This window comes from Hemitrygon akajei, chromosome 5 (assembly GCF_048418815.1).
Source record: "Hemitrygon akajei chromosome 5, sHemAka1.3, whole genome shotgun sequence".
Taxonomy (NCBI): Eukaryota; Metazoa; Chordata; class Chondrichthyes; order Myliobatiformes; family Dasyatidae; genus Hemitrygon; species Hemitrygon akajei.
The window spans coordinates 188,609,693-188,634,238 of record NC_133128.1 but is presented as its reverse complement, the minus strand read 5'-3'; the positions used below and the strand labels follow the sequence as shown (position 1 = coordinate 188,634,238).

The following is a 24,546-nucleotide window of genomic DNA, read 5'->3' as shown; positions in this document are numbered from 1 at the left end:
ATACTTTATTAAAGTATAGTAAGTGAAAGGTATTTTGAGTATGTGGGCCTGTGTGTCTGAGGGGAAGGTGAGCTGGTAGCATGCCATATATCTGACAGTTTAGTTCCAACGTTCACTGGTCCGCCAGAAACTGCAGAATTTACAATGGTGCTTCAGATTGTGCATAAGCTTGTCAGCCACTGTAGCTTTATACTTCTAAGGATTCGTAACTTTGACATATTACCCAATTGCAAAAATTTAGTTACGTATATGTAAACTAAAGCTTAAGGACTCCCATTAACTGGCATTAATTTCATAAACTACAACTCAGTAAGCACAGCTTCCAGATGATCTCAATGCGCTCTTTGCTCTCTTTAACCATCAAAACATGAGGCAATCATCACAAACTCCTGCAGCACAGGTGTACCACAATCTCCATCAGCACAGGTACAACACAATCTCCATCAGCACAGGTACACCTCAATCTCCATCAGCACAGTTACACCACAATCTCCATCAGCACAGGTACACCTCAATCTCCATCAGCACAGGTACACCACAATCTCCATCAGCACAGGTACACCTCAATCTCCATCAGCACAGGTACACCACAATCTCCATCAGCACAGGTACACCTCAATCTCCATCAGCACAGGTACACCTCAATCTCCATCAGCACAGGTACACCACAATCTCCATCAGCACAGGTACACCTCAAACTCCATCAGCACAGTTACACCACAATCTCCATCAGCACAGGTACACCTCAATCTCCATCAGCACAGTTACACCACAATCTCCATCAGCACAGGTGTACCACAATCTCCATCAGCACAGGTATACCACAATCTCCATCAGCACAGTTAACCACAATCTCCATCAGCACAGGTACACCTCAATCTCCATCAGCACAGGTGTACCTCAATCTCCATCAGCACAGGTACACCTCAATCTCCATCAGCACAGGTACACCACAATCTCCATCAGCACAGGTACACCTCAATCTCCATCAGCACAGGTACACCTCAAACTCCATCAGCACAGATACACCACAATCTCCATCAGTACAATTAACCACAATCTCCATCAGCACAGGAACACCACAGTCTCCATCAGCACAGGTGTACCTCAAATCTCCATCAGCACAGGTACACCTCAGTCTCCATCAGCACAGGTACAACATAATCTCCATCAGCACAGGTACACCTCGATCTCCATCAGCACAGGTACTCCACAATCTCCATCAGCACAGGTACTCCTCAGTCTCCATCAGCACAGGTACACCACACTCTCCATCAGCACAGGTACACCTCAATCTCCATCAGCACAGGTACACCTCAATCTCCATCAGCACAGGTACACCACAATCTCCATCAGCACAGGTACTCCACAGTCTCCATCAGCACAGGTGTACCACAATCTCCATCAGCACAGGTACACCTCAATCTCCATCAGCACAGGTACACCTCAATCTCCATCAGCACAGGTATATCACAATCTCCATCAGCACAGGTACTCCTCAGTCTCCATCAGCACAGGTACACCTCAGTCTCCATCAGCACAGGTACACCTCAATCTCCATCAGCACAGGTACTCCTCAGTCACCATCAGCACAGGTACACCTCAATCTCCATCAGCACAGGAACACCACAATCTCCATCAACACAGGTACACCTCAATCTCCATCAGCACAGGTACACCTCAATCTCCATCAGCACAGGTACACCACAATCTCCATCACCACAGGTGTATCTCAATGTCCATCAGCACAGATACTCCACAATCTCCATCAGCACAGGTGTACCTCAGTCTCCATCAGCACAGGTACTCCTCAGTCTCCATCAGCACAGGTACACCACAATCTCCATCAGCACAGGTACACCTCAATCTCCATCAGCACAGGTACTCCACAATCTCCATCAGCACAGGTGTACCACAATCTCCATCAGCACAGGTGTACCACAATCTCCATCAGCACAGGTACACCACAATCTCCATCAGCACAGGTACACCATAATCTCCATCAGCACAGGTACACCTCAATCTCCATCAGCACAGGTACTCCACAATCTCCATCAGCACAGGTGTACCACAATCTCCATCAGCACAGGTACACCTCAATCTCCATCAGCACAGGTACACCTCAATCTCCATCAGCACAGGAACACCACAGTCTCCATCAGCACAGGAACACCACAGTCTCCATCAGCACAGGTACACCACAATCTCCATCAACACAGGTACACCACAATCTCCTTCAGCACAGTTAACCACAATCTCCTTCAGCACAGGTACACCACAATCTCCATCAGCACAGGTACACCACAATCTCCATCAGCACAGTTACACCTCAATCTCCATCAGCACAGTTACACCTCAATCTCCATCAGCACAGTTACACCTCAATCTCCATCAGCACAGGTACACCACAATCTCCATCAGCACAGGTGTACCTCACTCTCCATCAGCACAGGTACACCACAATCTCCATCAGCACAGGTACACCTCAATCTCCATCAGCACAGGTATACCACAATCTCCATCAGCACAGGTACACCTCAATCTCCATCAGCACAGGTACACCTCAATCTCCATCAGCACAGGAACACCACAGTCTCCATCAGCACAGGAACACCACAGTCTCCATCAGCACAGGTACACCACAATCTCCATCAACACAGGTACACCACAATCTCCTTCAGCACAGTTAACCACAATCTCCTTCAGCACAGGTACACCACAATCTCCATCAGCACAGGTACACCACAATCTCCATCAGCACAGTTACACCTCAATCTCCATCAGCACAGTTACACCTCAATCTCCATCAGCACAGTTACACCTCAATCTCCATCAGCACAGGTACACCACAATCTCCATCAGCACAGGTGTACCTCACTCTCCATCAGCACAGGTACACCACAATCTCCATCAGCACAGGTACACCTCAATCTCCATCAGCACAGGTACACCTCAATCTCCATCAGCACAGGTACACCACAATATCCATCAGCACAGGTACACCTCAATCTCCATCAGCACAGGTACACCTCAATCTCCATCAGCACAGGTATACCACAATCTCCATCAGCACAATTAACCACAATCTCCATCAGCACAGGAACACCACAGTCTCCATCAGCACAGGTGTACCTCAATCTCCATCAGCACAGGTACACCTCAGTCTCCATCAGCACAGGTACACCACAATCTCCATCAGCACAGATACACCATAATCTCCATCAGCACAGGTACACCTCAATCTCCATCAGCACAGGTACACCTCAATCTCCATCAGCACAGGTACTCCACAATCTCCATCAGCACAGGTGTACCTCAGTCTCCATCAGCACAGGTACTCCTCAGTCTCCATCAGCACAGGTACTCCACAATCTCCATCAGCACAGGTACACCTCAATCTCCATCAGCACAGGTGTACCACAATCTCCATCAGCACAGGTGTACCACAATCTCCATCAGCACAGGTGTACCACAATCTCCATCAGCACAGGTACACCACAATCTCCATCAGCACAGGTACACCTCAATCTCCATCAGCACAGGTACACCTCAATCTCCATCAGCACAGGTACTCCACAATCTCCATCAGCACAGGTGTACCTCAGTCTCCATCAGCACAGGTACACCTCAGTCTCCATCAGCACAGGATCACCACAATCTCCATCAGCACAGGATCACCACAGTCTCCATCAGCACAGGATCACCACAATCTCCACAGTCTCCATCAGCACAGGTACACCACAATCTCCATCAGCACAGTTAACCACAATCTCCTTCAGCACAGGTACACCACAATCTCCATCAGCACAGGTACACCACAATCTCCATCAGCACAGTTACACCTCAATCTCCATCAGCACAGGTACACCACAATCTCCATCAGCACAGGTACACCACAATCTCCATCAGCACAGGTACACCACAATCTCCATCAACACAGGTGTACCTCACTCTCCATCAGCACAGGTACTCCTCAATCTCCATCAGCACAGGTGTACCTCACTCTCCATCAGCACAGGTACACCACAATCTCCATCAGCACAGGTACACCTCAATCTCCATCAACACAGGTACACCACAATCTCCATCAGCACAGGTACACCACAATCTCCATCAGCACAGTTACACCTCAATCTCCATCAGCACAGTTACACCTCAATCTCCATCAGCACAGGTACACCACAATCTCCATCAGCACAGGTACACCTCAATCTCCATCAACACAGGTACACCACAGTCTCCATCAGCACAGGTACACCTCAATCTCCATCAACACAGGTACACCTCAATCTCCATCAACACAGGTGTACGTCAATCTCCATCAGTACAGGTGTACATATTTAATTTTGCTGACATCACGGCTGTGATTGATCGAATCAAAGGATTGTGATGAATCACCGTACAGGAGGGAGACTGAAAATTGCAACAACAACTACTTCTGTCTTAATGTCTGTGAGACCAAGAAACTGATTATAGGCTTCAAGAAGAGGAAACTATAGGTCCCTGAGGCAGTCCTCATTGGAGAATCAGAGGTGGAGAGGGTCAGCAACTTTAAATTCCTCAGTTTTATTATTTTGGAATACCTGTTTTGAGCCCAGCACTTAAGTGCAATTATGAAGAAAGCACAGCAGTGCCTTTTCTTTCTTAGGAGTTTGCAAAGATTTGGCATGACATCTAAAATGTTGACAAACTTCTATAGATGTGCGGTGGGATGCATTTTGACTGGCTGCATGACAGCTTGATATGGGACCACCAATGCTCTTGAGTGGATAGTCCTACAGAAATTTATGGATATGACCCAGTCCTTCATGGGTACCACCCTCCAATGAATCTTTGTCGCAGAAAAGCCACATCTATCAGCTGGAATCTCCTCCTCTCAGGTCATGTTCTCTTCTCCCTTCTGCCATCAGAAGAAGGTACAGGAGCCTCAGGACTCACACCACCTATGAGGAGAGATTGAGTCGCCTGGGACTATACTCTGGAATTCAGAAGAATGAGAGGGGATCTTATAGAAACATACAAAATTTTGTATGGGATAGATAAGATAGAAGTAGGAAAGTTGTTTCCATTGGTAGGTGAGACTAGAACTAGGGAACATTGACTCAAGATTCAGGGGAGAAGATTTAGGACGGAGATGAGGAGAAACTGTTTTTCCCAGAGAGTGGTGAATCTGTGGAATTCGCTGCCCAGGGAAGCAGTTGAGGCTTCTTCACTATATATATTTAAGATACAGTTGGATAGGTTTTTACATAGTAGGGGATTTAAGGGTTATGGGGAAAAGGCGGGTAGATGGAGCTGAGTTTACGGACAGATCAGCCATGATCTTGATGAATGGCGGGGCAGGCTCGATGAGCTGGATGGCCTACTCCTGCTCCTATTTCTTATGTTCTTATGTATATGGTGACTTATATGTACTTTGATAATAAATTTATTTTGAATGTTGACAAATGTGTGTCATCAGAACTATGATGTGACTAAAGAAACAGAGTGAGTGTGTTAGTTCTCGATAATCCTCTCTGATGGTGCAAACTGAATAGAGGGATAGCCATTTTGAACAGAGTGGTGAATCTGGAATTCTTTGCCACTGCCAGCTGTAGAGACCAAGTCTTTATGTATATTTAAGGCAGAGGTTGACGGATTCTTGATTAGTCAGGTCATGAAGGGATACGGGGAGAAGGCAGGAGATTGGGGCTGAGAGGGAAATGGATCAGCCACGATGAAATGGAGGAGCAGTGGGACAAATGCCTAATTCTGCTCCTATATCTTATGGTTTTAAATATCATATTATCATTGCAGAGTGTTGACTTGTTTTTAAACTTTCTTCCGAGGCACAGTTGTCAGCCCAGCACCAGCATTACTTTCCACTCAGGGGTTCCTAACCTGGGGTCTACAGACATCTTGGTTAATGGTTGGGCTTCACTGCATAAAAAAGGTTGGCAACCCCTGCTCTAGATAGATGCCAGAATGTTGTTTGTGGGCAGTGCAGCTCTGCACAAGGTCCATGCCTGTGTTGCTGCAGTCTTCCTGCTGGTGCACGGTAAGTTCTATTGAATACTGTTTCTTGCACGATTCCTTCCGAGGACGATGAAAAGCTTAGTAGCTAGTAGCTGCATGTTGATAATCAGATTATATCAAACACAGAGCACTGGCTGAAAACTGGTGTGTTTTCACACATTGCTGTTTATTGCAGAAGTTGTTAACCCAAATTTAAAGTTTATTTTCAGCATGGCAGGATCTTGAGTCAAACCCTTGGGCTGGCTCAGTCGCATGGTGGTTAGCAAAATCACTTGACATAGTTTATATAGCCCTCTGTTCACTTGCCTTGGTCCTGATTGGCTATTCTTTTAGTTGACCTTTGAATTCTATTGGCTTGTGTTTCTTTGACCATTCGGGTTCATAGACAGTGTCTATTCCAATATGTTTGCTTATGGAGTTATCAGAAGAGAAGCATGCTTCTGAAAATTCTCGTGCTACTGTCCACTGTCGCTGATCCCGGTACATGAAGACCAAGAAGGAAAACACCTTAATTGGGATACAGGCAAACACAAAGCAGGCATTAGAATTTAGAAACATGGTTTTCTTCTGATAATAAAGTCTTACAAATGTGATCATATTTTAGATTAAAATGACTTGCACAAAGTGGTAAGGTGTTGTAAACTGATTCTTAGCTGCAGTTTTTAATAATGGCCTTTCAGGAGAATTACAATCACTCACAATCAGGGAAGTTGTAGTGACTTTGCCTGAAGACAAATATCAAAACAGGAAGTCATAAGAAAGTATGCCTGGAAATTTGAGATTGAAGGGAATGCAATTCTTATAAATATGCTTATAACTTTACAATGAGAAATATAAAAACCGTAAATAGGAACAGCTTCTCTCTAGCTCAGTTTGTCTGAAATATGAGAAGAATGTATTTTTTGTGAAGACTTTTCATCACTGTCTTTAGGACTTAATCATAGGAAGGAAACCTCAAATCCCTTTGCACTGTGTAACCTCCATATTTAGTGCTGAAGCTTTTGTTAACCCAGACCCCCTATTGCTGCCAATTGTTCTCCACCCCTAATTACCACATCCGCAGTAAGTTTTCAAAACAGTCCACTGGAAGGGTTTCCTGCCTGTTGTTGTGGATGACCTGTTATGGCGCCATCTTCTGAAAATGCACAGATGGTACAAGTGCTTTTGAATCAGTAAAGGCTTCTCAGTTAAAATTTTTCATCACACCAGGTTCTCATAAAAGAACCTATCCATATTAGTGAATGTTCAAAGACTGAATCACACTAATTTCAAGTGATCTGTGGACAACGTAAGGAGGTGTAAAAACACACACACACACAATGCTGGAGGAACTCGGTGGTTAGGGAGCATTTTTGGAGGGAAGTAAACAGCCGATATTTCAGGCCAAGACCCTTCATCAGGGCTGGAAAGGAAGGGGACAAAAGCCAGAATAAAAGTTTAGGGTTCTCATCAGAGAGAGGTGGAAATGGTAGTGAACATTGGTAGCTCAGATTGAGGCGTTTGATGTTGTGGTGTTTGCTGAGTTTAGCAATTAGCATGCAGACATTTCATCACCTCAGTTGAGGTGACATCCTTAGTGCACAGTTGTTGCAGTTTCTCTCTGGGAGTGCTTGTGTCTATATAGGCCCCCATTGGCTTGCCTCGGTCATGATTGGCTACCCCTTCGGTTGACATGAAGGCCAAGGACACTATTTCAACTGGGACACCACGGAAGTTCTGGCACGGGCAAACATGAAGCAGGCATGAAAATTTTTCAAAGCATGGCTGTCTTCTGATAACTTCGTAAACAAACATATTGAAATAGATATGATCTACAGACACCTAAGACTTGGCGAATACCACAGAGTCAAAGATGGGAATCTTCTTTAGGATGGGCGTACCTCAGAGACTTTGCAGTGGAGCTGCAAAGCAGAGACATGGAGATATAAGTTGCTTTATGTCCATCCAATTCCTTTAGTACCTTCTTGCCACTGCATTGACACACAGGGAGCTCCAGATCGTAATAAATATGTGTTGAATAAAGAAGGATTTTCTGAGGATTTTTGAGGTATAGAAGAAGGATATTCCATTCATTGTAACTATGCAATTAAGAAAATATATAATAAATCTTTTTCTTTCTGTATCACCATGATCATCATCATTATTTGCCATGAAGTATGACATGGGTGATCATGGTCTTTCCATGACCATGATTGTTCTTGGCAAATATTTCTACAGAAGTGGTTTGCCATTGCCTTCTTCTCAGCAATGTCTTTAGAAGACAGGTGACCGCAACCATCATTAATCTTCAGAGGTCGTTTGCCTGGTGTTAATGGTCACATAACCAGGACTTATGATCTACGCCAGCTGCTCATACGACCATCCACTGCCTGCTCCCATGGCTTCACGTGTCCCTGATCGGGAAGGGGGGGTGGGGAGCAGGGAAACATGTACTACTCTTTGCCGAAGGTGACCTGCAGGCTAATGGAGGGAAGGAGCGCCTTACACCTGTTTTGGTAGAGACACATCTCCACCCCACCACCCTATTTGTTTATTTATAGATGTGCTTTCATTGTCCTAATACTCAATGTGCCTGAAGGTATGTCAGCACCTACATACATGAAGCAAGGTGGTAGAATCACAGAGTACATAAACTAGAGAGTTGAAACCAACCTTAGAAGAAAATAGGACTTGCCTAGGTAGATAGTTTAGTCAGCATAGACCAAAGGGCTGTTTCTGTATGAGATAACTTTATGACTCCAAGATATTTGCTCTTTTACATATTTCAAACACGGCAAAGTCTGCAGATGCTGGAAGTCCAAAGGAACACACACAAAATGCTGCAGGAACTCAGCAGGTCAGGCAGCATCTATGGAAAGTTGATGTTTCAGATTGAGACCAATTTTCAGCACTCGTGATGCAGGTTCTCAGGCTGAAATGTTAACTGTCTACTTTTTTCCATCGATGCTGCCTGACATGCTGAGTTCCTCCAGTGTTTTGTGTGTGTTACTTGTACATTTGTTAGGTGGGGGAAATCAACAATTGACAGGTACCAAAAGTTATTTTATTTGATAATGTGATATTTATTTGAGTAAATATTATAAAGAGTAGATAATATGCATTTCAATATTTTGTCTTTGTATATATGTTTTTGAATCGTAATATTACTTTTTAAATTGCCAAGAAAATTAGAAATTGTTTTCAGCACGGCAAATTATTTTGCTATTATTTGGTAGTGGCATTAGACAGTTTATTTGTGCACAATTGATATACTGCTTACACATCAATTTTATTATACGTCATACAGTTATACGTTTTTCTTACATAAAGGAGGCCATTCAGTACATCAAGTCAACATCGGTTCCCTGAACGTCTCTGACAGTTCCACTTACCTCACATTTTCCAGCAACCCAATCTCTTTAACATGCTTATGAACTCCCCGATGCTCCTCCCGCTCAGGTTTTGGGAGGTGGGAGGGAACTGGAGTGCCTTGGGAAATCCCATGGAGCCTCAGGGAGAGTGTGCTAGTTAACCAATCAACATCGAGTGTGCCCACTCTCTCCAGAGCGCCTCTTTGAAAATCTTGGAAAGGACATCTCACATTAAGTATACAGTGCTTCCCTTTCAATAATATGAAATGCTTAATTATCATAAAGATGTGGATAAGGTTGAAAGAGCACAGAGAAAATTTACAAGAATGTTGCTGGGTCTGGAGTTATATGAAAAGATTGAATAGGACATTGAAGATGGAGAGGAGACTTGATAGAGGTATACAAAATTATGAGGGGTACAGACAGGGTAAATGCAAGCAGGCTTTTTCCACTGAGCATGGGTGGGACTACAACTAGAGGTCATAGGTTAAGGGTTAAAGGTGACAAGCTTAAGGGGAAACTTCTTCACTCAGAGGGTCGTAAGAGTGTGGAACAAGCGGTCAGTGCAAGTGGTAAGTGTGATTTGGATGTCAACATTTACGAGAAGTTGAATAGGTACATGGATGGTAGGGTATGGAGGGTTATGGTCCCATTGCAGGTCAATGGGAATAGGCAGTTTAAGTGGTCAGTATGGACAAGATGGGCTGAAGGGCCTATTTCTATGCTGTACTTTTCTATGACTCTATGACCCTATATTTATATTATTCTATTGACTGTACACAAAATAAAGAGATGCTAAAGGTTGATGCTGTAAATTTTCTCTTTTTTTTCAGGTTCCAGGACTAGAACACTGCCACATAGTGGCATTGTGTCTGGAAGCTGGACAGATGATTCTCAGAATAATGTAGCATATATTTCCACTACCAGAGAACTGGATCTACAGATGTCAACTGATATCATATCTTTGGAAAGAATTGAAATGTCAACTTCCTTTACACCAGTTACAAAGAACTCACAAATTTATCTACCTGCAAGTTCCGAACCCGACGAAAACATTGCAAGTAACTTTGAGTCAGCAAATTTTTTTGTTTCTGCAAGAAATTATATATCTGAATCTCAGAATCTCTTCTTTACATCACCTCTTGAAAGTGAGATGACAAGTGAAGATGGAAAAGCAGGGACAGGGAATCTTGAACGATCTTTGAATACTTCACCTGGAGTTTCTGACATGCCTTCAGATATAGGATTAAATGATGCTACAGTGCCTCTAAATACCATGTCAAATAGAACCCGTAGGTATTTAGGTAGTGAGAAGAGCTATTCAGAGAGAGCTTCCAGCATTTCATCAACTGATTCTAAAATACTCAGTACTTTACCAAGTGTTTCTGATAGGCCATTGAATAATAGTACAAGATCATATGTACAAGCTTCACTGATTGAATTTGAAGGATTGAGTTCTTCACAGGAAAGTTTTAAAGCATTGTTAAATAATTTATCAAATAATTTTGAAGAAAGAAGTACATCAACATATATAACAAGAAGTACTATACCAAATGACTCTGAAGGATTAAATACTATAACTGAGTTTACAAAATCTTTAAGTACTTCACTAAGTAATCTTCAGAGATTAAGTTCATTGCTGACTGATTTGAAACAATCTTCAAGTACTCCTCTGAATGACTCTGAGAAATTAAGTACTTTGAGGAATGATTTTAAGAGATCAGTAAGCACTTTACCAAATGACTTTGAAAATTTGAGTACATCACTGGATGGTTTTGGACAATCGTTGACCAGTTCACTAGCTGATCCTGAAAGATTTAATACTTCACTGAATGATTTGAAACAATCGGTAAGAACTCAGTCAGTAGATCCTGAAAGATTTAGTACTTTGCTGGATGATTTGAAACAATCGATAAATACTCAGTCAGTAGATCCTGAAAGCTTTAGTACTTCACTGAATGATTTGAAACAATCGATAAGTACTCGTTCAGTAGATCCTGAAAGATTTAGTACTTCACCGAATGATTTGAAACAATCAATAAGTACTCAGTCAGTAGATCCTGAAAGCTTTAGTACTTCACTGAATGATTTGAAACAATCAATAAGTACTCAGTCAGTAGATCCTGAAAGCTTTAGTACTTCACTGAATGATTTGAAACAATCGATAAGTACTTTGTCTATAGATCCTGAAAGATTTAGTACTTCACTGAATGATTTGAAACAATCGATAAGTACTTTGTCTATAGATCCTGAAAGATTTAGTACTTCACTGAATGATTTGAAACAATCTATAAGTACTTTGTCTGTAGATCCTGAAAAATTTAGTATTTCACTGAATGATTCAAAACAATCTATAAGTACTTTGTCTGTAGATTCTGAAAAATTTAGTACTTCACTGAATGATTCGAAACAATCGATAAGTACTCGTTCAGTAGATCCTGAAAGATTTAGTACTTCACTGAATGATTTGAAACAATCTATAAGTACTCCATCAATAGATCCTGAAAGATTTAGTACTTCACTGAATGATTTGAAACAATCGATAAGTACTCCGTCAGTAGATCCTGAAAGATTTAGTACTTCACTGAATGATTTGAAACAATCTATAAGTACTCGTTCAGTAGATCCTGAAAGATTTAGTACTTCACTGAATGATTTGAAACAATCAATAAATACTCAGTCAGTAGATCCTGAAAGCTTTAGTACTTCACTGAATGATTTGAAACAATCTATAAGTACTTTGTCTGTAGATCCTGAAAAATTTAGTATTTCACTGAATGATTCAAAACAATCTATAAGTACTTTGTCTGTAGATCCTGAAAAATTTAGTACTTCACTGAATGATTCAAAACAATCGATAAGTATTCGTTCAGTAGATCCTGAAAGATTTAGTACTTCACTGAATGATTTGAAACAATCTATAAGTACCCCATCAATAGATCCTGAAAGATTTAGTACTTCACTGAATGATTTGAAACAATCTATAAGTACTCGTTCAGTAGATCCTGAAAGACTTAGTACTTCACTGAATGATTTGAAACAATCTATAAGTACTCCGTCAATAGATCCTGAAAGATTTAGTACTTCACTGAATGATTCAAAACAATCGGTAAGTACTCAGGCAGTAGATCCTGAAAAATTTAGTACTTCACTGAATGATTTGAAACAATCGGTAAATACTCAGTCAGTAGATCCTGAAAAATTTAGTACTTCACTAAATGATTTGAAACAGTCATTAAATACTTCACCAAATTACTTTGAAACATTAAGTACAGCAATGAATGATTTTGAAAGAATCAATACCTCACTTAAACGATCATTAAGTAGTTCACCAAAGGATCCTGAAAGATTTAGTACTTCTGTGTATGGTGTTAAACAAACATTAACTAATACACTGAATGATGTTGAAAGATTAAGTACATCACAGAATTATTTTAAGCGATCTTTAAGTTCTTCACCTGTTGATCCTGAGAAATTAACTGATTTTAAGAGTTATGAAAGTTCTTCTACGAATGTTTTCGAAAGTTCTTCAAGCACTTCATCAAATACTTCATTGAATATTTCTGCAAATCCTTTTACACATGCTCAAGGTGATTCTGAGAGCTCTCTAGGCACCACTTTGAATGGCTTTGAGAATCAAAGTGATTCTGAAATGGTTAGTACATTGCAAAATGTATCTGAAACAAGCTTAAGTACTTCTCAGAAAAAATCTAAATGGTCTTTAAGCACTTCATCAAATGATTCTAAAAGGTCCATAAGTTCGACACCAAATAATTTTGAGAGATCTTTAAATACTTCACCGAATAATCTTTCGTGGTCTATGAATACCTCATTGGATGATTCTATTATATTTTTTAATACTTCAGCAAATGATACCGAAGGATTAAGTGCTTCCCCAAATAGTTCTGAAAAGTTTTCAATTAATACCCAAAATGAGTCTGAAAGACATCCAAACATGTCTAAAGGTTCTTCAGGGACAGCAAGAAATTATTTGAAAAGCTCTTCCAATACCTCAGCAAATAATTCTGGAAGAGCTTTAAGTACTTCATCAAATATTTTTGAAAGGTCTTTACCAAATACTTATGTAAGTTCACCTAGTACTGTACTGAATTATTCTAACATTTCTGTAAGTTCTACACTGAATAATTCTGGATTTACTTTAAACACTTTATTGAACAATCCTAAAAGATCCTTAAATACCGCAACAAATCAAACTGATGGAGAAACTTCACCTGCAACATCCATTCATGTGGATTTTAATAATGTTACCGATGATTCAAGTGAAGAAGGCTCATTTGTTATGTCATCTGTACCACCAATTGATTATTATACAAATAGCTCAAGTTTCACTTCACATGCTGAAACCATCACTGCAACAAGTCACTTAGTTCCCAGAATTACAGATAATTTCTTAAATACTACGTTTTTTTCTACAATAAACAATATTACTAAAATTATTGCAACTACATTGTCTTCAACACGATCAGGTTCTCAAAGTTTAATGAACAGTTCCAGAGAATTAAATTCTAACTTTACAACAGCTAATTCATCTGAAATAGATTTTGTTGAATCAAAGACCAATGGCACACATGCAGCAAGAACAACACCACTGAGTGGCCTTCCTGAACGAAGAACCGATTCTCCCAGAATTACACTGCCCAAGCCAACACATACATACGTATCACTTTCTACCATAGAATCACTCAGAGAAGAAGCTGTAAGGACATCATCGACACCAGTTGTTGCGACATTTGGTTCTAATACTGGAAGTTATACTGTGATTTCACAAGTTTCCACTGACATACCAAAGACAACATTAATTAATATTACTGGGAGTGAATTTGCCACAACACGGTCTAGTCCAGCACTTCTTACAAGTCTTTTACCACGAGACAAAACATCGACAATTACCATACCTACAACTAGTGTTATGAAAACAACTGAACCAGGCAGGACCAGAACTTTAGCTACCATTAACACATGGACCAGCATAAAAACTTCAACTACCACTAAGACCTCAACCTTCTCAAGTACTCAAACCAGTGCAATGATACCGACAAGCACAAGAACTTCAGATATTAGCATAGATCTTCCAGCCATCACCATGGTGTCTATACCAACGACAGTGCCTCCTACCACTGTAGGCAGAGCTGCAACTGAGCCATCAACAATGATTCAGGTTACCACAAGTATATCTCAAGTCCCCACAGGTAAAATATTTTATTTAGATAAAGTAATGTTTAATCATGCCATATTTTATGGTTTAAATTTCAAGGTTGTCTATAATATGGATACTTTGAAAATAAATGTACTTTGAGGTTTGAAATTTTGTTCAATTTCACTAACATTAAATTAGTGAAATTCTAGCTTTTTGTTTCACTGGCAGATAATAATTTAATGTTTTCTATATATGAACATGAGCAATAACTGACAGAAATGGGGTAGTCCTAAGCGATTGTCAACATTATGTGTCATGTCGTATTTTGTGGGTGATCATGGTCTCATGACAATGATTAGTCTTGGCAAGTTCTCCTACACAAGTGGTTTGCCATTGCCTTCTTCTGGGCAGTGTCTTTACAAGATGGGTGACCCCAGCCATTATCAATACTCTCCAGAGATTGTCTGTCTGGCGTAAGGAGTCACATAACCAGGACTTGCGATCTGTGTCAGCTGCTCATACGACCATCCACCACCTGCTCCCACGGCTTCATGTGACCCTGATCAGGGGGCTAAGTAGGTGCCACACCTTGCCCAAGGGTGACCCGCAGGCCAGCGAAGGGATGGAGTGCCTTTCACTTCCTTTGGTATCTCCACCCCACCACACAAAACTATTGTAAATGTTGATAAATAATGAAGATACAAATGAATATAGAGTGGGTAAATTACTTATTGCGTTGACCGTTTTGCAGAGGCTTTGGGGGGGGGGGGGGGAGAAACATCAGAATCAATGAAAGATGGAACTTAGCTATGTTACGTATTCAGGCAACAATAAATATATATGAGTTAGGCAAGGGTTTTCATAACAAATAACACCTTTATTAAACACTGAAAATCAACCCCCCAAAAGTAAACAAACATTAGCTTGAACGGAACTCAGCTGCTGTGCGGCAGATTCACAGTTCTTAATAGCGTTGCAGATCAAACTGTCTTTAAAGCGGTATTGAAAAAAAAAGTTCTTTAAAGCGGTATGCCGAAAGAAAACAGTTCTTTAAAGCGGTATGCCGAAAGTTCAAAAGCTCACAGTCCATTTAAAAGGAGAGACTTTTTAAGGCGATTTAAATTCTCTTCCACGTCGTTGTCCTATCCCCGGCATCGAACTTTCCCACGAAGAATTTTATAAAACATAATGGTTTAATGGCACTAACCTCTTCTTCCACACTATTCTCAATCTCCCGCTATCCCAGCGGAGATTAACACGAGAACAGTCAACGAAATCCTTCCAAATGAGGATCAAATAAGGTCGTAACCAATCCACCGTCGAAAATCGATTCTCCTCGAGTTTTATCTTCCAAACTTTTATCTTCACTCTCCACAGCAAAGAAACCGCTGGCAATGACCTTTTAAACTTTAGGCATTATATAAAACTTCATTTTTTAACTAAACTGCGTCATCACATTAAATCACGCAGGGACATGAAGTCAGCTTGGCAAATCCCGCCACGAACTGCCCCACCTGACAGGGTGGGTCTTCCTTTTATACCCTGTAAAAAAAAACCTGTCACATGACCTCTACTGGCGGGAAAATGACATCACTCCACCATCACAAGACCATTACCTCAAGTCCAGTATAACTTCAACCCCAGTCACGTGACAAGGGTACCACTGTCACGTGTCACGGGTACGTAACAGCTATAATTAATACCATTTGATAATCCTGGAACATGCTGGGCAACTACTGAACAGAAAATTAAAACAATTTCAGGCAACACAGATAGGGCTCCCTGATATCCCCCATTAATCTATCAAGCACATGGCATCTTGTGTCAAGTTGAGGCCACCCTCAGGGTGGAGGAGCAACACCTTATATTCCATCTGAGTGCCCTCAAACATGATGGTATGAATATTGATTTCTCCTGGTGAAAAAATTCCACCCCCTTCCTTTATTCCACACTCGGACCTTTTCCTTCTTCTCAGCTGCTTATTACTTCTCCCAGATCCCTTCTACTCCGCTTCGCCTATCACCTTCCAGCTCTCCTCTTTCCCCTCTACCCATCTTTTTATTCTGGCATTGTTCCCCTTCCTTCTCTGACCAGAAGAAAGAGCTCGGCCCGAAATGTCGACTGTTTACTCATTTCTATAGATGCTGCCTGACCTGCTGAGTTCCTCCAGTATTTGTGTGTGTGCTTATTATTTATAGATATTCCTATCCCCCCAATCCTCATTCCTTCATAGATATTTCCTTTATCTTCTCAATCCCTTCCTCACCTTCTCTGCAACTTAAAACTTTTTTTTCACTTGGCTCCTAAACAATAGATTAGGATCTAGTTACATCTGATTTTAATGTCTATAGATGATAACACTGACATAGAGAAGGTGTCCCTGCTGAATTATATTAAGATGGAAAATGAGTAGGTATGTCCCCTGCTTTGATTTAACAGACTGCCTTCCTGATTTCTACTAGGTAGGTGGAAGAGTTGGTCCCTTGCAGGCGTTCCATCAAGGGCAATCAATCAGAGGTAGCATGGCAGTATTATTCCTGCAAGCATTGGTGAGGAGACTGGTACTAAATGAAGTTACTTAAAAGCTGATAGTGTTTCAGCCAAATGATGAAAGCCATATGGGTTATTGAGTTTTCAAAAGCATCTATTCCACTCTTTCTGAAATAGAATTGCACTTGATTGAGTGCTGGGCCGAATCAGAAAGGTTGAGTATGGCTGAGTCAAGGCAGTGGGGTTCAGGACCCAGAGCTTACCGAAGTGACTATTTGGATGATGATTTAGGCGCTGGGCCAGACTGAAAAGGTCAGGATACCAGGGTTCAAAGCGAGGGTCAAGCCGGTTTGCCTCACTGCTCTGTGTTGAGCTAAGGGTCTATGGATAGATTCTCTTTGTGGACTTCAGTTCTGAAAACTATTTGCATTTATTGTTTGCATGATTTGTTTTCTTTCTCTCTGCACACTAGGTGTTTGATAGATTTTTTTATGGTTTCTTTTAGATTTCTTTGTTTTGTGGCTGCCTGTATGGAGACAAATCGCAAGGTTGTAAAATGCATGCATACTTTGATAATAAATGTACTTTGAACTTTGAATTTGTACATGAAGACACAGCACCTGAAATGTTGTAAATTTTGGGTACAAATGCTATGTTCAGGAATTTTGTGAATATGCCTGATGCACCAGTTTAATTTCCATTTTAAGATATTACTAAACTCCTGTAAAATTGTTCATTAAAAGAAAGATGCCCATGATCCTGATTTGGTGCCTGCATGTAAAATGCAAAGTTGTTGTCACTAAAGTTTCATGGTTTTCATCAGAGCTGCATCGGAGATAATGGGGAACAAAAAATGGCCGACCAATTGAACATCTACCTGCCTTCACAAAGGTCAACTAATTTCTCGGAATGTTGAGGAACATTGGATCTAATGAAAAGGAGAAAATGAAGCATTCAGTTTGAATAAGAAGATATTAATAGAGAAATTAATGGAACAGAGAAATCCTTAAGGCCTGCTAGTCTGCAGATACTTATGGAAGTGGCCTAGAAATTGTGCAGATTGGGTGGTCAATTCCTGAAAGAAGCAGTGGTCTAGAAAGGAAGATATGGTTTTTTTTTATAAGCTGACCTACATACTTGCATTCAAACTTTAAAAAAATAATGCACTTCAAAGCATTGAAATGAATTTCCTTGGTTCTATTGTCCCAACATAAACTTTCTAAAGGACATTTTTATTTCCCTTTGATAACCATTTGTATTGTGCCCTCGATGTTTTATAAATACTGTGCAAAACTCTTAGGCACATTTATATAGTTAGGGTGCCTAAAACTTTTGCACAGTACTGTATTTGTCACGTGGGGCAGAGAGCATGTTTCAAAATCTGGTGGTAGCAGAGGGTGTTGCGAATGGTGAGGGTGGAGCACCACAGGAAGTGTGTGGGACAGGTGGCAGAGAAGGAGTGCCAGGGGTGGGGGCTGGCAGGGGTGCAGACACACCTCACTCCGAGACATCAGGCAAGGTCAATTGGTTTATTGATCATTACAGATTGTTCTCTGGTGCTTTGGTGCTTCCCACTCCCTCCCCTCTCCCTGCCTGCTTCCCACTCTCAGTCCACAGTAGAGACCCATATCAGAATCAGGTTTATCATCACTCATATATGGCTGACATTTGTTTTTCTTTTCGTGGCAGTAGTACAGTAATATAATAAAGTTATTACAATACTCTGCAAGTCTTAGACATCCTAGATATATACGTGCTTTAAGACTTTTGCACAGTGCTTTACTTATAATGATGTCCACAGTAAAAGGCCCACATTGCCTTACATTTGATAGTATGAATACAGCACGGCACTCTACAAAAACATGCAGGGAGTAAACAGTTGATGTTTGACAACCTGCAGTTGGTCATTGTAAATTGTCCTGTGATTAGGTTACGGTTAAGTTGGGGGTTGCTGGGTAGCTAAGCTCATATTACCAGAAAGGCCTGTCCACACTGTCTCTTAATTGCTCAGATTTCCAGTGTCTGCAGAACCTCTTGTTTTATGAAAACTGTTGCTTTCTTTGAGAGAGAGGTAGAACAAGCAAACATGCCCTCTTATCCAAATGATCCATGTTAACCATGAAACTCCAATTGACACTGAGTACAATTTATTCCCTCATATTTCCATGATTCTGGCACTCACCTGAATGCCAAGGAGAATTTACAGTGGCCAATTATCCAACTAATTACACACCCTTGGGATGTGGAAGGAAATCCTGGGGAAACCCAGATGCTCACATGGAGTGTGTGCAAACTCTACATAGACAGCACCAGAAGTCAGGATCGCAGGTTCATGATCCAGAATACTGTCCATCCCCTTGCTTTTCCTCCTTGATCTGCTGAGTTCTTCCAGCATTTGTAGTCTGCTCACAAATTTCTACAAGCTGTGTCCCTATATACATTTTGTGTACAAATACATCACAAGTGCCAAGTTGAGTCAAAAACACCTTAACTAAGGAACCTCTCTTTGATTGTTTTAATTATTAATGTTTTGGTACTTGGAACTTTCTCATGCTTAATGCTCTGCACGACTCTTATAAAAACTCGGATTTCCTCTCGAGTTTATGCACCACACCTATTCATGTTTTGGACTGAGAAGAAGAATTATTATTCTCATGCTAAAATGTTTTGCAAAATTATGTTCCAAGTTTAATTGAAAATATGATATAATAATTAATCCTTAATTTGTAAAGTAAAGAATTTAGTTCCCCTGAGGTTTGGAAGGATCAAATTTTATTGTATTGTTTGTAGTGCTTGAGAAAAGGCAGAAGTTCACGTTTCCTGTTTAATGAAGCATGATGGCTTAGGATTTCTTCTACAGAAGGAATGACATGTGAAGTTGGCACTGTGCGTGGTGATCGCCTGCCAATTTTATGGTGGCTTCATGACAAAGAAATTCTATTGTGCATAAAGCCCAGAGGGTAGTGTATGGCTGATGAGTCCCAAAGTTATGTCCTTCCCTCCACCAGTTTGAGTGCTGCCAACATGGAAAGTCTGATAGGTTGTAGGTTGGAGAAGAGCTAGTGGTAGAAATAGCACCGTGTGAGGAAAGGGAGACTGGTTCATGACTACTGATGACAGGCAAACAATGTCTGAAGATTATTGATAATGGTTGGGGTCACCCATCTTGTAAAGACACTGCCCAGAAGAGGGTAATGGCAAAGCACTTCTGTGGAACAATTTGCCAAGAACAATCATGCTCATGACACCATGATCACCCATGTCATATGGCACACACGTTATGATGATAATTCACCTGTGGATTGTTAGTGGGAATCAAACAAAGTAGTGACTGTGTTGAGATGGTTAAGTTGAAGCAATCCCCTTCATTTCCAAGATTTGACCTGATTAGTCAGACAACCTAGAGAGAATTAGCATGGTTAGCTTTAGGATGGACTTGAATATCATCAGCAGATGCCATGCTTCAAAATGATGTCACAAAAATATTGCATTCTGATGAGGAAGTGAAGAGAAGGCAGCGTCGGGTCTTGGGGAATGGTAGATTTAGGAAGTTAAAAGTTTGAAATATATCCAAAAACGCCGTTAAGATAATGCCAAACAATTGCTGCAGCTACAACATTGAAAGCCATACTGTTCACAACATAATGCAAACCATGTAAAATTGGTAATGTATACGGGTAAGTGAGAGCAATATTTTACTTTGATAATGCACCCTAGATTGGAATTTATTGATTGAGATACAGCCCCGAACAGGCCCTTCTGGCCCTTTGAGCCATGTCACCCAGCGATCCCTTTGATTTAATCCCGGCCTAATCACTGGAAAATTTACAATGACCAACTAGTACACTGTATCTCTGGACCGTAGAAGGAAACCAGAGCACCCGAAGGAAACCCACACGGACATGGGGAGAGCATACATACTGCCTACAAGCCACAGCGGGAATTGAACCCAGATCACCGGTACCATAAGGCGTTGTGCTAGCTACTATGATACGGTACTGCCCCACAGTGTGGTGATTATTTGATTCTTGCAAGTTAATGCAATTGAGTTTGCACCTCCTTCTGCTATAATGCTGTAGAGTTTTTAAAGATGAAGCCTTGTTTCAACTTCATTCTTTGAAGAGGGTTTGCTCTGGGGATGATAATGATATTCACAGTGTAGCTTCAATCTTACTCTAAGCTGCCAAGCACAATACAACTGACTCCAGAAAAGTGTGCCTGATCCAAACATAGAATTCCAATCTATGAACTCACTTCACATTCTCCCCTTTAAATTCAAAGCTGATCCAGATATTGCATTTACTTTTCAGTATATTACTCAATATTCACTCTTGCTTCCATTGCCAGGCAGACAATGTGGTAATCTTCCACAGAGTAACATGTTTAAAGTGCACTGTCTTATTTTAATGGGCCAGTGTTACATCTAGAAAATGTCGATTAAACAGGTATGTCATATCTGGGTGGCAGGGTGGAGATAAGTCTCTACTAAAGGAGGTGAAAGGCACTTCTTCCCTCCACTAGCCTGCAGGTTACCCTTGGGCAAGGTGTAGCCCCTGCTTAGCCCCCGATCAGGGTTATATGAAGCCACGGGAGCAGGTGGTGGATGAGCGTTTGAGCAGTTGGTGCACATCACATCCTGGTTATGTGACCATTGACTCCAGGCAGACAGTCTCAGAAGAGTATTGATGATAGCTGGGGTCACTTTACTTGTAAAGACACTGCCCCCCAGAAAAGGCAATGGCAAGCTACTTCTGTGGAAAAAAATTGCCAAGTTCAGTCACGGTTGTGGAAAGACCATGATCGTCAAGTCATTCAGCACGATATATAATCATATCAGAAGAAAAGTCAAGTCAACAGAAGAAATCCATGGCTCAATGACAGATTTGAGAGATCTGTAGGCATGCAGAGAGTAAACGGCTCCAAAACAATTCAGCCTTTAGAATATAAAGCATGAAACTGAAGGCCCAGTGTTAATCATTTGGAATAGCTGTTAATAAATTGTGTACTTACTTTTAAGCAGAGAATGCCTGCATTTCAAATCCATGTCTTAATGGAGGTACTTGTATCAATGACCGTAATAGCAGAAAAAAATGTCTGTGCCCACCAAGCTGGCAAGGGATGAATTGCAGCAAAGGTAACGCGTTATTTCTATAAATTATTCATACAATGATACAAGATATATGTAAATGTATAAAATTTTACTGAGATTTTATGCCATTTATGTTACTACATTTTCCTCAAATAGAATTAATATTTTGAAATACTTGCTAGATTAATTGGAAAGTAAAATGTGGTGCTTCTGATGACTATATACTTTTAATATAAAATAGTCAATTTATAAAATACTATATTTTTTGATTCCTCATTGTACTTTTCCCTCCTCCGTTTCTTTATTGATTGAGATACAGCACGGAATAGACCTTTCCAGCCCTTTGAGCTGCACACCGAGCTGTCCCCCTGATTTAACCCTAGCCTTATCATGGAACAATTTACAACCTATCAGAAAACCGGAACACCCAGAGGAAACCCACTGGGTCATGGGGAGACCGTACAAACTCCTTACAGGCAGTAGCGGTAATTGAACCTGGGTCGCCGGTACTGTAAAGCGTTGTGATAACCGCTATGCTACTGTACTGTAATACAGTTAATTCCATTGCTCACTGATTGGTTTGGTGCATCTATCAATGGTCCCAATTCAGCCACAGTCATGGAAGTCAGACAGTAATGGGGGAAAGAGAGGAATCTCTTTCATATTCACGTAGTGGGAAGGATGAAAATCAAACTGCCATTCATCGGATAAATTTAGGAATGTTTAGTTAATTACGTACTGTAAATAAGCAGTCTATATTAGCTTTATTTTACATTATTTTTACATTATTACCAATGACTTTAATTCATTAGATGTTTTCCTTTAATTCTGAAACTTGTTTTAATTTAGTAACTAGTTCCTTTTTTAAGCAGATGTGGATGAATGCCTTTCAAATCCATGTCCGTCTCCTGCAAAATGTGTTAATAATTTGGGGTCTTTCTCCTGCAAGTGTCAGCCAGGGTATTACTTTGAAAAGGGAACAGGATGCATTTTGGGTAAGAAGACGATTTGTTGCTCTTGAGATGCAATGTTTTGACTAGCCTTAACTTTTGAAATTTGTTCAGCTGTTGTAGGTAAACTATTTTAATTTTGTAGAATATAGGTTAAAACCATCTCTCATGCAAGACATCTTGAAACTTAATACAAGAATGTTTACTTGTGACATCTGCAAAGGTTTCCTCTGATAGATACCTCAATTACATGCCTCAAATCTATCATACATCTCCATACTTAGCACTGTGCAACTTAAATTTGACATGTGACGAAAGAAACTAATAACCATTTGACCATAAGATCATAAGACGTAGAAGCAGAATTAGGCCATTTGGCCCATCTAGTCTGCGCCTCTATTTCATCATGGCAGATCCATTTCTGTCTCAACCCCTTCTCCTACCTTCTCCCCATTACCTTCCCTGCCCAGACTAATCAAGAACCTACTAACCTTCGTCTTAAATACTCCCAATGACCTGGCCTCTACAGCCGCCTGTGGCAATGAATTCACAGATCTACCACCCTCTGGCTAAACAATATTATCCTAGAGTGACCAGTTCTGTGGTAAATTTTCCATCCAGTAATGCCCTAGGGTGAAAATGAAACGTTTAGCAGGGGATCCTAGGGAAAGCAGTTCTTGGTGCTGTGCTACCACATGCAGCTAGTATCACATTTGCTGTCACTAGGCCACCTTCCACCCAGCCACAGCTTGACATTTCTTTTTAAATTTTAGCATTGTTTGCCCCACGGATTACTACATTTACCAACCTTTATTTCCACACCCATTCAAGGTCTTTTCTGCACACTCTTCCAACCCTGTACATTTTTCAAATCTATTTCTCCTCCTGCAATATACTAATTAAGTGCTTTAATATAGACTGACAAGCTGGATTCTGGGGAGAAATGGTTGAGTCAGGTGACAATAATAGATGTCTGTGAAGATTATGAATTTCAACGTGTGTACTGTATAAATTCTATGATATTAAACGAACCTTTGAACATTTGAATAAACACAAGGATAGGAGAGGTTAAGAAGGATATGGGGCAAATGCAAAAATATTTACTTGTGACGGTTTCAAAGCTTTCATTACGTGTGAATAGGACTAGCTGGTAGGCACCATGGACAGGTTGGGCTGTAGGACTTGTTAACATGTTGTATTGCTCCAAGACACTATTGAAGGTTTCTGTTCAGCCACCATGTCTCAAATACCCTATCTTAGTCATCGCTCAGATTCCAGAAAATTTCCCAAAACATTTCTTTGTTCACGTTTCTCACAAGTTACTTGCAAGAATCAGCTAATCTTTGCCTAAAGAACTTCCTGATGGTGTAAATGACAAATTCCTATAGTTTGAATTAAAACCTTTCTAATGCCATCAACTGCACAGTTTAGTTATACAAAATTACCTCTCTGCGTGTCCTTAAAAACATGAAAATGTCACAGCTCTCCAGGTCT

At 40.7% G+C, this 24,546-nt stretch overlaps 1 protein-coding gene across 2 annotated transcripts in view; it reads left to right on the top strand.

The window, feature by feature from the left end:
• Positions 1 to 24,546, top strand: part of heg1 (heart development protein with EGF-like domains 1) — a 105,742-nt gene that overhangs the window by 36,789 nt on the left and 44,407 nt on the right. Inside the window, exons 2-4 of one of the 2 annotated variants that reach the window (XM_073047532.1) lie at positions 10,199 to 14,575; positions 22,034 to 22,147; positions 22,975 to 23,097. In XM_073047532.1, the coding sequence (XP_072903633.1) occupies positions 10,199 to 14,575; positions 22,034 to 22,147; positions 22,975 to 23,097 (4,614 nt within the window). Of the gene's footprint in view, positions 1 to 10,198; positions 14,576 to 22,030; positions 22,148 to 22,974; positions 23,098 to 24,546 lie in introns of both variants that reach the window. The other variant, XM_073047531.1, reaches the window with a different exon arrangement.